The sequence below is a fragment of the Dromiciops gliroides genome, chromosome 2, assembly GCF_019393635.1.
Source record: "Dromiciops gliroides isolate mDroGli1 chromosome 2, mDroGli1.pri, whole genome shotgun sequence".
Lineage (NCBI taxonomy): Eukaryota > Metazoa > Chordata > Mammalia > Microbiotheria > Microbiotheriidae > Dromiciops > Dromiciops gliroides.
In genome coordinates, this window is record NC_057862.1 from 38071435 (window position 1) to 38085942 (window position 14508).

Sequence of the window (14508 nt, forward strand, 5' to 3'; positions counted from 1 at the left end):
TACCCCCATTTTTTAGTGAAATGAGGCAAAGTTCTCAGTTTTATGGGGGAGGAAGATCCACAGGTTTTAGAAGGGATAAAAAGTTTGGGAAAAGGCACTCTGATGAATGAGAGAGTAAGTTGATTAGGTAGATGTCAAAGGATTGTCTTGCCACCCTGAGGGCCCAGTTGACCTATTCAGCAGCTTCTTGATTTTAAAGGTTAAGAAAAAATAAAAGGGGGGCAGCTAGATGGTGCAGTGGATAGAGCACTGGCCCTGCATTCAGGAGTATCTGAGTTCAAATCCGGCCTCAGACACTTAACACTTCCTAGCTGTGTGACCCTGGGCAAGTCACTTAACCCCAATTGCCTCACTAAAAAAAGAAAAAAAAAAATAGAATTGCCTTGCGGTGAGGGCCTGGTTGAAGTTGAATGTTGTGAATTTATAATATGCCAAATCAATCAGGTTGTATGACTTCTTTTTTTTTTTTTTCATGTATAAGGTATTTTATTTTTTCTGTTACATGTAAAGATAGTTCTCAACTTTTGTTTATACAAGCTTTACAATTTCAGGTTTTTCTCCCTCCCCCCTCCCCTAGACAGCAGGTAATCTGATATAGGTTATATCTATATATCTCTATACATATAGATATAGATATAGATATATACACACACATATAGATATATACACACATAATAACATTAATCCTATTTCTGCATTAATCCTGTTACAAGAGAAAAAATCAGAGCAGTGATGCAAAACCTCAAAATAGAAAAAAAACCAACAGCACCCAAAACAAAAGAAATAATATGGTTCAATCAGCATCTATACTCCACAGTTCTTTCTTTCTTTTTTTTTTTTTTTCTTGGATTTGGAGATCCTCTTCTATCATGAGTTCCCTGGAACTCTTCTGTACCATTGCATTGGTGAGAAGAATATAGTCCATCACAGTAGGTCAACACTCAGTGTTGATGATACTGTGTACAATGTTCTTCTGGTTCTGCTCATCTCACTCATCATCAGCTCACGTAAGACCCTCCAGGTTTCTCTGAACTCTTCCTGCTCATCATTTCTTTTTTTTTTTTTTTTTTGAGATATTTTATTTTTTCCGTTACATGTAAAGATAGTTCTCAACTTTTGTTTATACATGCTTTACAATTTCAGATTTTTCTCCCTCCCTCCCTCCCCTCCCTCCCCCCTCCCCTAGACAGCAGGTAATCTGATATAGGTTATATCTATATATATCTATACATATACATATAGATATATATATACACACACATATATATACACATAATATCATTAATCCTATTTCTGCATTAATCCTGTTACAAGAGAAAGAATCAGAGCAGTGATGCAAAACCTCAAAATAGAAAAAAAAAACAACAGCACCCAAAACAAAAGAAATAATATGGTTCAATCAGCATCTATACTCCACAGTTCTTTCTTTCTTTTTTTTTCTTGGATTTGGAGATCCTCTTCTATCATGAGTTCCCTGGAACTCTTCTGTACCATTGCATTGGTGAGAAGAATATAGTCCATCACAGTAGGTCAACACTCAATGTTGATGATACTGTGTACAATGTTCTTCTGGTTCTGCTCATCTCACTCATCATCAGCTCACGTAAGACCCTCCAGGTTTCTCTGAACTCTTCCTGCTCATCATTTCTTACAGCACAATAGTATTCCATTGTATTCATATACCACAACTTGTCCAGCCATTCCCCAATTGATGGGCACCCCCTCAACTTCCAATTCCTTGCTACCACGTAGAGAGAAGCTATAAATATTTTTGTACATGTGGGTCCCTTTCCCCCTTCCATGATTTCTTTGGGCAAAAGACCTAAAAGTGGGATTGCTGGGTCAAAGGGTATGCACAGCTTTATTGCCCTTTGTGCATAATTCCAAATTGCTCTCCAGAATGGTTGGATCAGCTCACAGCTCCACCAACAATGCATTAGTGTTCCAATTTTCCCACAGCCTCTCCAACATTTATTATCTTCCTTTTTTGTCATTTTAGCCAATCTGATAGGTGTCAGGTGGTACCTCAGAGTTGTTTTAATTTGCATCTCTCTAATCATTAGAGATTTAGAGCATTTTTTCATATGGGAATAGATAGCTTTGGTTTCTTCATCAGACAACTGCCTGTTCATATCCTTTGACCATTTCTCAATTGGGGAATGACTTGGATTCTTATAAATTTGATTTAGTTCCCTATATATTTTAGAGATGAGGCCTTTATCAGAAGTACTGGCCTCAAAAATTGTTTCCCAGTTTTCTGCCTCCCTTCCAATTTTGGATGCATTGCTTCTGTTTGTACAAAAAATTTTTAATTTAATATAATCAAAATCATCCATTTTGCATTTTATAATATACTCTATCTCTTGTTTGGTCAAAAACTGTTCTCCTTTCCAAAGATCTGATAGGTACACTATTCCTTTCTCTCCTAATTTACCTATGGTATCACCTCTTATGTCTAAATCATGTATCCATTTTGACCTTATTTTAGTATAAGGTGTAAGACGTTGGTCTATGCCTAATTTCTGCCATACTATCTTCCAGTTTTCCCAGCAGTTTTTGTCAAATACTGAGTTCCTATCCCAGAAGCTGGAGTCTTTGGGTTTATCAAACACTACATTACTAGTGTCATTTACTACTGCATTTCCTGAGCCTAGCCTATTCCATTGATCTACCACTCTATTTTTTAGCCAGTACCAGATAGTTTTGATGACTCCCACTTTATAGTAAAGCTCCAGGTTTGGTACCGCTAACCCACCTTCCTGTGAATTTTTTTTCATTATTTCCCTGGATATTCTTGATTTTTTTGTTTTTCCAGATGAATTTTGTTACTATTTTTTCTAGCTGTATAAAATAATTTTTAGGTAGTCTGATTGGTATGGCACTGAATAAGTAAATTAATTTAGGCAGTATTGTCATTTTTACTATATTAGCTCTGCCTTTCCATGAGCAATTGATATCTTTCCAATTATTTAGATCTGATTTGATTTGTGTGAAGAGTGTTTGGTAGTTGTGTTCATAGAGTTCGTGGGTTTGTCTTGGCAAGTAGACTCCCAAGTATTTTATATTATCTACCGTTACTTTAAATGGAATTTCTCTTTCTATCTCTTGCTGCTGGACTTTGTTGGTCATGTATAGAAATGCTGATGATTTATGTGGATTTATTTTATATCCTGCTACTTTGCTAAAGTTGTTAATTGTTTCAAGTAATTTTTGAGTTGATTCTCGAGGATTCCTTAAGTATACCATCATATCATCTGCAAAGAGTGATAGTTTTGTTTCCTCCTTGCCTATTCTAATTCCTTTAATTCCTTTCTCTTCTCTGATTGCTAAAGCTAACATTTCTAGGACAATATTAAATAATAGGGGTGATAATGGACATCCCTTTTTCACCCCTGATCTTATTGGGAAGGCCTCTAATTTATCTCCATTGCATATAATACTTGCTGATGGCTTTAGGTAGATACTGTTTATTATTCTAAGGAAAGCTCCCCCTATTCCTAAACTCTCTAGTGTTTTTATTAGGAATGGGTGCTGTACTTTGTCAAAAGCTTTCTCTGCATCTATTGAGATAATCATATGATTTTGGTTGGTTTTCTTATTGATGTGGTCCAGCCCTGCATTCCTGGTATAAATCCCACCTGGTCATAGTGTATTATCCTGGTGATCACTTGCTGTAATCTCCTTGCTAATATCTTATTTAAGATTTTAGCATCAATATTCATTAGGGAAATTGGTCTATAATTTTCTTTCTCTGTTTTTGCTTTGCCTGGTTTTGGTATCACCACCATATTTGTGTCATAAAACGAATTTGGTAGAACTCCTTCACCTATTTTTCCAAATAATTTGTATAATATTGGAATTAATTGTTCTTTAAATGTTTGGTAAAATTCACCCGTAAACCCTTCTGGCCCTGGGGATTTTTTCTTAGGGAGTTCATTAATAGCTTGTTAGGTTGTATGACTTCTAATCCTGTCACATTTGAGTAGGAGGGGAGGAGTCAGGTGTTGGGAATAATCTAGAGGTGAATTTTAGCAAGAGATGCTTAGCAATGGGTCAACAACTCAAGAGATTGAAGAGTAGAAAGTGTAAAGAGAGTTCAGTTGACTATAACGTTGAGGTTGGAGGGAAGTGAAGTGAGAGCAGGGGCAATGTCATAAGAAAATTCTGTTGGGGGATGAATTAGCTCTCCAGATGAGGGCAGAGAATTTAGAAAGTGGAGAGGCACAGGAAGAGATGGACAATTATGGTCACAGAAGAATTTCAGAATTTTTAATTAGGGAAAGCAAACGCTTGCATATCAGTATGTGACCATCTCTTTGTTTCTGAGATTGAGGGAAGGTGTAGGTCATGGGATTTCAGGAAGCTGAGGAAGTGAAAGTGTAAGGGAACATCTATATTGATATTTAAGTCCCTTATGTACAAGGGCAGGAGAAGAATACAGTAAGCTAGAATTTAATTCCTTGGGGGAAAGGAAAGGGAATGACTGGGGGACAGGTATACTGTAGCCACAGTAACATGTATTTGCCCTCAAATTACTTATGGATAGAAAGACAGGTAATACTTTTCAGACACAGAAAGTGTGAGGGTTTGGGTGTAAAAACTTTAGGTGAACATATTGTTATTAAGTTGAGTATTTTAAAATAAACATTTATCTTATAGGTATACAAGGCATTTTAATAAAGATGAAAATGTAGTTTATTTTTTCCTGAATGATTAGCATTTAGATGGAAAATGCTTATTTGTTTTTCCAAATGTTTAACCCCAAATAGTCATGGAAAACTTCTCGTGTCCTGAAGAACTTCAAGATCATTGCAATAAAAATCTGGTGATTTATGCATGAATCAGTTCTGTCTTTGAAGTCTTTTCAGAAGATTGACATGATATACTTAGGACTTTGGCCTCATTTACTCAGAATCTGACATGGTTCAAACCTTTTCTTCTCTCCCCCCCTCCCCCTCCTTTTTTTTTTTTCTTTTTTTAAAAGAATTTGTCCCTTTGTACAGCAGCTCTTATGTATATACTCAGTAGAGACCGTTTGAACATGGATCTTGATCGAGCTAGTCTAGATCTTATGATTCGACTTCTGGAGCTGGAACAAGATGCTTCATCATCAAAGTTACTGAATGAAAAGGATATGAACAAAATTAAAGAAAAAATCCGGCGACTCTGTGAAACCGTACACAACAAACACCTTGATTTGGAAAATATTACGGTGAGTCTTCCTTAAAATTCTTTACATTTTGCGAATTGACATCCCAGCTTAGAAAACTTACTAATGATAACTGTTCGCCAAATTGAACTTTTCCCCCATTGCTTTGATATTAATAGTAAGAACAAGTGGAAAGAGCACAGGTACTGGGGGTCAAGATGTGTGTTGTATTCTTGTTTATGCTTTTAATTGGTTATGTGATATTTGGTAAGTAGTTTGTCCACACTGGAATTTGGTTTGCCCATATCATCAAATGAATTTGGCTAATAGATATGTTTCTTCCCCTTTCTGCTTGTTAGAATGCTTTTGTTCTTACTGTACCTCTTAATATCTCATTTAAATAGGACTTTCATTACAGCAGTATTTCTGTGGGCTCCGTAGTGTAAGCAAGTCTGATGCTATATTGTATTTGTTATTGTAACTGTATGGAAATTACTTTACCTTGAAGTAAGTTGTTTTAAAATACATAATGCTCTGTCAAAGTCACAGGGCCTCAGAATATTTTGAAGTATTGCACTGATCTATTATAAATAATATGATGAATTCTAACAATAGCTGGTGTTTACATAGCACTTTAAGGTTTGTAAAATGCTTTTTAAATATTACTTCAATTTTTCCTACAACAACCCTGTGAAGTAATTGCCATTATTCTCCCCTTTTTATAGTTGAGGGAACTGAGGCAGATACAGATTAAGTGACTTTGCAAAGTCACAGAGAAAGCTAATACATTTCTGAGGCTGTATTTGAACTCGTCATCCTGACTGTAGGACCAATATTCTATTCACTGTACCATCCAACTGCTATCTATAGAAACTGAGCAACCTAAAGGAAATTCAGAATAATGTATTGATAATTTACTCACAACATGAAATGACTACATAACTGCTGTGCACTAGGATATACCACACATTTCTGGTTCCACTATACTCATGTATTTATTTACTTACTTACTTATTTATTTTGGTGAGGCAATTGGGGTTAAGTGACTTGCTCAGGGTCACACAGCTAGTAAGTGTTAAGTGTCTGAGGTCGGATTTGAACTCAGGTTCTCCTGAATCCAGGGCCAATGCTCTATCCACTGTGCTGCCTAGCTGCCCCCATTATATTTAATTGTGATAAATCTCTACTTGCAAAGAGTGGTTTTATAATTGGTATGCTTGATTTAGGAACAGAAGGAATTTTCTACATATTTCTCTGATTCATTTCAAATTATTTAAATGGGACTAAAGTTCAGTTTAGGAAACATTCATTTTTTTTTTTTTCACTTAGGATAAGTCAGTACCTTGAAGTATTGAGATATATGTATATAAAGAGTTGGGTTGGAAAATGTATCATTGAAAAATGTATCATTGAAATGAGAACTTACTGCCATTTACTGATGGTTGCTAGAAAAGTGTAAATTAGTAGAAGTAGAAACAAGAGCCCAGGTGATGTATTAATTGCTCTACATACCCTTATTTAAAGTTTTATTCTCTTGATCAAATTTTTGTGATAGTTTAACGTGGTAGCTCTAGCTTGTGTGTAATTTATGGTTCCTGTTACCATTTTTTCTCTCCCCCTTTTTTTTCCTTTAAATTTTATTTTCATTTATCAAACATATTTTTACCTCTCCCTGCCCTCACTGGAAAAGTAAAAGAAAAACAAGACCCTTGTAACAAATATATGTGGTCAGTAATAATAATGATGATAGAATAGCTAGAACTTAACAGTGCTTTAAGGTTTATTTAAAAAAAACTTTACAGGTACTATCTCATTTGATCCTCAAAAAGGCCATGTGAGGTAGGTGCTATTATTATCCCTATTTTACAGATGAGGATACTGAGGCTGAGAGTGGTTAAGTGACTTGCCTAGGGTAATTCCCACATTGACCACCTCCAAAAAATAATATGTCTCATTCTGCACCCTGAGTTCATCACCTCTTTGTCAAGAGGTGGGTAGCATGCTTCATCATCAGCCCTCTGGAATTTTGGTTGGTCACTGAGTTGATCAAAATTCTTGTCTTTTAAATTGTTTCTTTATAGTGATGTTGTTATAGTTTAAGTTGTTTTCCTAGTTCTGCTTACTGTGCTCTGCATCATCAGTTCATACAAGTCTTCCCAGGTTTCTTTAAAACCTCCCCTTCATTTTTTTATGCCATAATAATAATCCATTACATTGATTTTTTTTTTTAGCTATTATATAGTTGTTAGACTACACACTTAATTTCCAGTTCTTTGCCACTATAAAACAGGAGCTGTTATACATATTTTTGTACATGAAATCCTTTTCCTCTTTCTTTGATCTTTTTGGGGGTAGAGACCTAGTATAGACCTATTGCTGGGTATATGCAGCTTGGTAACTTTGAGGGGATAGTTCCAAATTTATATTTCCTTTTCATAGAATACAAATGCCATCTCTAATGCTTATTTGTTTCCCTCCTAAATTACCAGTGTTGATGATCTGTAACATCTATTTCACAGTCTCCCATTTTATTGTTAAAAAAAAAAAAAACCCTTATCTACTGAGTGCCTGAATGTTTTTCTAGAGGGCCTATAACATTAGAGACCTCAAGTGAGAAAGGAAAACTGATTATTGAGTGTTCACCTTATCTGAACCCTTGTATTCTTTGCTACTGTTGCATTTTGAGACTGTGTGATAAGCCCATTGATTGATACCTTCCCAGCTTTTTGTTCTTTGCACATATGTGGAAAGTAACAGTCCCTATTTCTTGGGCCTGCTATCTGTCAGCATTCCATTCTCTCTCACACACACATACACACACACACACACACAACTTTAGAATTAGAAGTTAGAAGAGAACTCAAAGGACAATTCAGCTAAGGACAAACTAGAATAGGGGTTTTGAAGTTATTGTGTCAGGGCAGATGATATGACTTGGTCCTTTATCTTACTTGGAAGGCTTGTAAGTAATGACTTCCATTACAATCAACCATATCATTGTTGTTTTCCAAACCCCTCCACCCAGCCCTCTGTGGGTGTCTCAGCATCCCAGACAGTGGGAAAAGGTACCCTTTTGCTGCTGATTTTTCCCTCCTAGTCAGTCTGGATGGGGTTGTACATGGTTCCAGATTCCTTGGGGTTTGGGTTCAAGTCAAAAACCTTTTACCATCTTTCTTGGCTCCTACCAACTTAATGTTCTTCCAGAAACGTGGTTCCAAGGGCAACAAAAAGTGAGTCTCTTACCTTAACTCCTGGACACCATGATGTCTCTACGGTTACATTACTTTCTTGGCTGTACTATCACATTGGTGGCATATTTTAGCTCATAGCTCACTAAAACCTTAGATCTTTTTCAAATGGAATATTGCTCTACCATGCATCTCCTTTCTTGTATTTCTGACAATGTTTTATTTGAAGACAATGGATTTATCCCAATTGAATTTCATTCTAATGGAATTGGCTCTATATTCTAACTTTTTTCAATGTAATTTAGAATCCTGGCCTTATCCTATATTTATCCATGTCTCTGAAGTTTGATTCATCTGTAGGTTTGATAAGCACAGTATCAGTGCTTTTATCTGAATCATTGCTTAAAATGTTAATAGAATAATTTACAGGGCTTTATCTATAACATTCCCTGGATCTATAGATTTAGTACTCTTTCCTTCTGAGGACTTTGCTCTACTACCTCAGAGACTATCCTGATCTAACTTGGAACTGGACAAAAATGTCTGACTTTTTGGGATAGGGAATGTGCTTCATGGATCCCACTCTCCTGCCTTCAGTTCTATCTCATGTCTACTTTTAGAGATTTTTCAGGGTAAAGAATCTACCACTTCATCATTTATCCACACATAGCCCTTTGGAAGTTGGTGTCAAGAAGATAGATGAAAACTGTCAGGTGCTGCTTTTAGAGAATTTTTCATTCAAGATTCATAATTAAAAGGATATAATGTAAAATGTGAACCAAATTTAATAAATAACTTGAAAAGTTTTAACCCTTTTTCCATCCATTCACATAAAAATACTTGTTTAGTATCGGCCACATAAAAGGCATTCTGAAGGATAAGCCAGTGTATGACTGAGGAGGAGGGTCATTTCTTTTTTCACTACAGCATCCAGCAGTTCTTTATTAGAAGAGAGTAATGCTGGGGGTATCTCAAGGCAAAAGCGTTCCTCTCTCCAAACAGTTTCAGACAAATGTGACAGATTGCAAACTACAGGTTCTAATTTTGTGAATTCCCATGTTAATGACATCGTTTATCATGCCAATTTAAGTATTTCCTAGTTTACAACTAGTCAGGAAGGACAGTTAAGCCTGTTCTGGACAGATAAAAGAAACTTCTGTACAGTGTGTTAAAGCTGTCTAATGCCCTTGTCAAATAATGTCTGTTAGTAAGACTGTAAAATGGTAAAGTAAAGTTTTCAAACTTTGCTGTAAATATTGATTAGTTAAAATTAACTGGCTTTAAATATGCAGAGTAAGCATATGTGACAAATTACATTTCAGAAACCTCACTAATGAAAACTTAACTTCAAATCCCAGTTACTATTGTTAATCATGCTTAACTGCTGAAAATTATGAGCCACAATGAATACAGTTAAATAATTTGCCAATTATCCTTGGAAATTCTTTTAAATATAATCATAGACTCTTAGAACTAGAAGGAACCTTTGAAGGTGATATAGGTCAACCCTACATTTTATAGATGAGAAAATTGGGGCTAGTCTTTGTCTTTTATACTAATGAAAATGCCTAATCACCCAGTAATGTTTCATAGTACAGATTCCGAGAAACAAGAGTTTCTTGAGATCATTCATAGAGAAACATTTTCTTGCATCACCTTTCCCATGCTGTTTTTTCTCCTTCCCTTCCTCTCCCTTTATAGATATAGGTGGATATTTTTCAGTGAAGGAGTTTTGTATTATTCTCTAATTCGCTTAGATTTGCCAAAAGGCTACATCTTCTACTCATGCAGCAGTTTCAGAAACATATAGTAATCAGCTGTCCTCAGTTTCTATGGGGCAAACATTCTTTGTACATGTTAAACCTATTGGCCTTTGAAGAGAGTGATCTATTGGATAGGAAATGAAGAAATAGGAGTTTGGCACTAGGTCTCCAGCTGGATACCTTTGTAACCTCTGGCAAGCCATTCACATTTTCTGAGCCTCTCTTTGTAAAATGGTGTAGTTTATCTAGAATATCTTTAAACTCTTTCTTGACTTATTAAGAGGTAAATGCAGGAAGAGAAGTAATGATTACTGTTTCTCATTGTTAAAACTTTTAATAATCAAACATGAACAAAACTTTCACACTCCCTCTGGTGGCTGTTTGAAAAATTAATTTTGTCTGTTTGGTCCAGTGATCATACTGACAATGAAACCCCTATACCATAGCTTTTCCTATTTTATCAGAAAACCCCAGTCATTAGATTTAAATGGACATAATTTTTCTTATTTTTAATCTTTTCCAATTACATGGGGAAATTTTTTTATATTCATTTAAAAATTTTTTTTTCTTTTTAAATTCTCTCCCTTTATTGAGAAAGCAAACAGTTTTATATCACACATGTGCAGCCATGCAAAACATTTCTATATTAGTCATGTTGTAAAAGAAAATAGACAAAAAAAGGAAAAGTTTTAAAAAGTATGCCTCAATCTGCATTCAGATTCCATCTGTTCTTTCTCTGGAAGGGGATAGAATTTTCCATCATAAGTCCTTCAGAATTGTCTTACATCATTGTGTTGCTGAGAATAGTTAAATCATTTGCAGTTGATCATTGTACAGTATTGCTGTTACTTTCTCCAGTGTTCTCCTGGTTCAACTCACTTCACTTTGCATCAGTTCATGTAAGTCTTTCCAGATTTTTTGGAAATCATCCTTCTAGTCATTTCTTAAAGCACAATTGTGTTCCCTCACAATCAGATACCACAACTTGTTCATCATTCCCCCAATTAATGAACATTCTTTCAATTTCTAGTTCTTTGCCACCACAAAAAAGAGCTGCTATATTTTTGTACATATATGTCCTTTTCCTTTTCCCTTTTAAATGTCTTTGTGATACAGACCTAGCAGTAATATTGTTGGGTTAAAGAGTATGTCCGTGTCCAATTTGATTGCCCTTTCAGCATAGTCCTAAATTGATCTCCATAATGGTTGGATCAGTTTATAACTCCAGCAACAGTACATTAATGCTCCAATTTTCCCACCTCTCCAAGGATTTGTCATTTTCCTTATTGGTCATGTTAGCTAATCTGGTAGGTATGAGGTGATTCCTCAATTGTTTAAGTTGCAATTTTTTTTTAAGTGATTCAAAGAATTTTTTTTTAATATGACTGTGGATAACTTAGGTTTCTTCATCTGAAAACTTGCCTGTTCATATTCTTTGACCATATATCAATTGGGTAATGACTTATATTCCTATAAATTTGACTCCATTATCTATATAATTGAGAAATCATGCCTTTATTGGAGAGATTTGCCGTTAAATTGTTTCTGTTTTCCTTCTAATCGTGGCTGTATTGATTTTGTTTGTGCAAAATCTTTTTCACTTACTGTAATTAGGATCATCCATTTTACATCTAGTAATGCTCTTTCTCTTGTTTGGTCATAAATTCTTCTATAGATCCTCTCAGATCCATGTTCCTCTCCTTTGCTTTTGGTAACACCCTTTATGACTAAGTTATGTAATCTGATATTTGCTTCCATTTTATGAGTATCCCATTCACATTCATGATTACTGTTACTTTCCCCTCTTCTCCCCCCCCCCCTTAATCATGTTTTTCTGTCTTCTAACCCTCTCTCTCCTCAAAAATGTTTTGCTGGGGTAGTTAGGTGGTACAGTGGATAGAGCACTGGCCCTGGATTCAGGAGTGCCTAAGTTCAAATCCGGCCTCAGACCCTTGATACTTACTAGCTGTGTGACCCTGGACAAGTCACTTAACCCCAATTGCCTCACACACACCACCCCCCCCCCAAAAAAAAAAAAAAAGTTTTGCTTCTGGGGCAGCTAGATGGCACAGTGGATAGAGCACTGGCCCTGGATTCAGGAAGACCTGAGTTCAAATGTGACCTCAGACACTTGACAATTTTCCATTTATGTACAATCCACAAGTGTTCTTTTTATCAGTTCTTTCTATAGGGTTGCATAGTAAGCTTCCTCATTAGTTCCTTGGGATTGTCTTGGATCATCACTGCTGAGAGTAGTTAAGTCATTCACAATTGCTCATTGAACAGTCACTACACACACAATGTCCTCTCAGATCTGCTCACTTCACTATACATTGATGTTCATTAGTCTTTCCAGGTTTTTCAGGGATCATCCTGTTTGTCATTTCCTGTAGCACAAGACTATTCCACTACAGTTATATAGCACAGCTTTTTCCATCATTCCTCAATTGATAGACATTCCTTTGATTCTCAATTCTTAGCCTCCACCAAGAGTTGTTATAAATATTTTTTGTACAATTTTTCCCCCTTTTCCCTTTTTCATGATTACTATTGTTAACTGTTTCCCTTCTATCCTATTCCGTTCCCCATGACATTTATTCTATTATCCATCTTCTTTCATCCTATCATTCTTCAAAAGGGATTTGCTTCTGTCTGTCCCCTCCCCGACTCTGCCCTTCCTTCTTTTGCCCCTCTCTCTTTATCCCCTTCCCCTCCTATTTTCCTGCAGGGTTAGAGAGATTACTGTACCCAATTGAGTGTGTACATTAGTCCCTCCTTGAGCCAATTCTAATGAGATTGAGGTCTTTGAGCCAATTTTAATGAGTGTTAGGCTCATTTACTGCCCAGATTAAATAGAATACTCTACCCAGTTGGGTGTGTGTGTTAGTCCCTCCTTGGGGCAGCTCTGATGAGTTTAAGATCTTTGAGCCTTTTCTGATGAGTGTAAAATTCATTTACTGCCCTGCTCCTCTCCTATCTCTTCCCCAGCTCCATAAGCCTTTTCCTGTTACTTTCATGTAGGATTTCACTTCTGCCCTTCCCCCTTCCCCAGTGAATTCCCTTCACTCCTCAATTTAACCCTAAAGATATCATCATCTAGCTAAGTGACACAGTGGACAAATCATCACCCCTGGACCAAGGGGGATCCCAGTCAAAAGCCGGCCTCAGACACAAGACAGTCGCCTACTGTATGACCCCAGGTATTGCCCCCCAGCTCCAATTTTTTTTTTTTTTATGGTTCTCTAGGGTCTTGTATGGCAAACTGAATTTGCCATTCAGTTCAGGTCTTTTCATCACAAATATCTGAAAGTCTTCTTTTTCTTTAAAGTCCCATTTTTTCCACTGAAAGATAATGCTGAGTTTTGCTGGGTAGGTGATTCTTGGTTGTAATCCCATTTCCTTTACCCTCTGGAAAATCATATTCCATGCCCTCCGGTCCTTTAATGTAGAGGCTGCTAGATCTTGTGCTATCCTGACTGGGGCTCCACAGTACTTGAATTCTTTCTTTTTGGCAGCTTGCAATATTTTCTCCTTGACCTGAGAGCTCTGGAATTTGGCTATAACATTCCTAGGAGTTTTCTTTTTGGGATCTCTTTCTGGAGGTGATCAGTGAATTCTCTCAGTTTCTATTTTAGCTTCTGCTTCTAGAATATCAGGGCAATTTTCCCTGAGAATATCTTGGAAGATGATGTCTAAGCTCTTTCCTTGATCATGGTTTTCAGGTAGACCAATAATTTTCAAATTATCTCTCCTGGACCTATTTTCCAGGTCAGCAGTTTTTCCCAGAAGATATTTCACATTGCCCTCTATTTTTTTATTCATTTGAATTTGCTTTATTGTGCCTTGGTTTCTCATAAAGTCACTGGCTTCCATTTGTTCAATCTTAATTCTTAGGCAATTATTTTCATCAGAGAGCTTTTGTACCTCCTTTTCCATTTGACTTTTCAAGCGGTTGACTTTTTTCTCATGTCTTTCCTGCATCCCCCTCATTTCTCTTTCCATTTTTTCCTCTACCTCTCTAACTTTATCTTCAGAATCCTTTTTGAGCACCTCTATGGCCTGAGATCAATTCATATTTTTCTTGGAAGCTTTAGATATAGGGACCCTGATGTTGACATCTTCCTCTGAGAGTGCCCCCTTGATCTTCCTTGTTACTGAAGAAACTTTCTATGGTTCTCACCTTTTTCTCTGTCAGCTCATCTTGCCTTTCCTTTACTTGACTTTTAGCTCCTTAAAGTGGGGCACTGTTTCCAGGCTGCAGTATCCCAAGCTTAAGAAGTCCCAGGCGATATGATTTAAGGGAATCAGGTTCTTTACTCTCCTGGCCTATTCCCTGGTCCTTAGATGATCCCAAAGCAACTTGCTAATCAACCAGCTTTGGGTGTTGTGGTTGTTAGCTCCGAATGAG

At 36.4% G+C, this 14508-nt stretch overlaps 1 protein-coding gene across 3 annotated transcripts in view; it reads left to right on the plus strand.

Annotated features, from left to right (window-relative positions):
* Positions 1–14508, plus strand: part of WAPL (WAPL cohesin release factor) — a 117914-nt gene that overhangs the window by 85639 nt on the left and 17767 nt on the right. For all 3 annotated transcript variants that reach the window (XM_043983809.1, XM_043983810.1, XM_043983811.1), the window contains one exon: positions 4985–5212. In XM_043983809.1, the coding sequence (XP_043839744.1) occupies positions 4985–5212 (228 nt within the window). The remainder of the gene's footprint in view (positions 1–4984; positions 5213–14508) is intronic.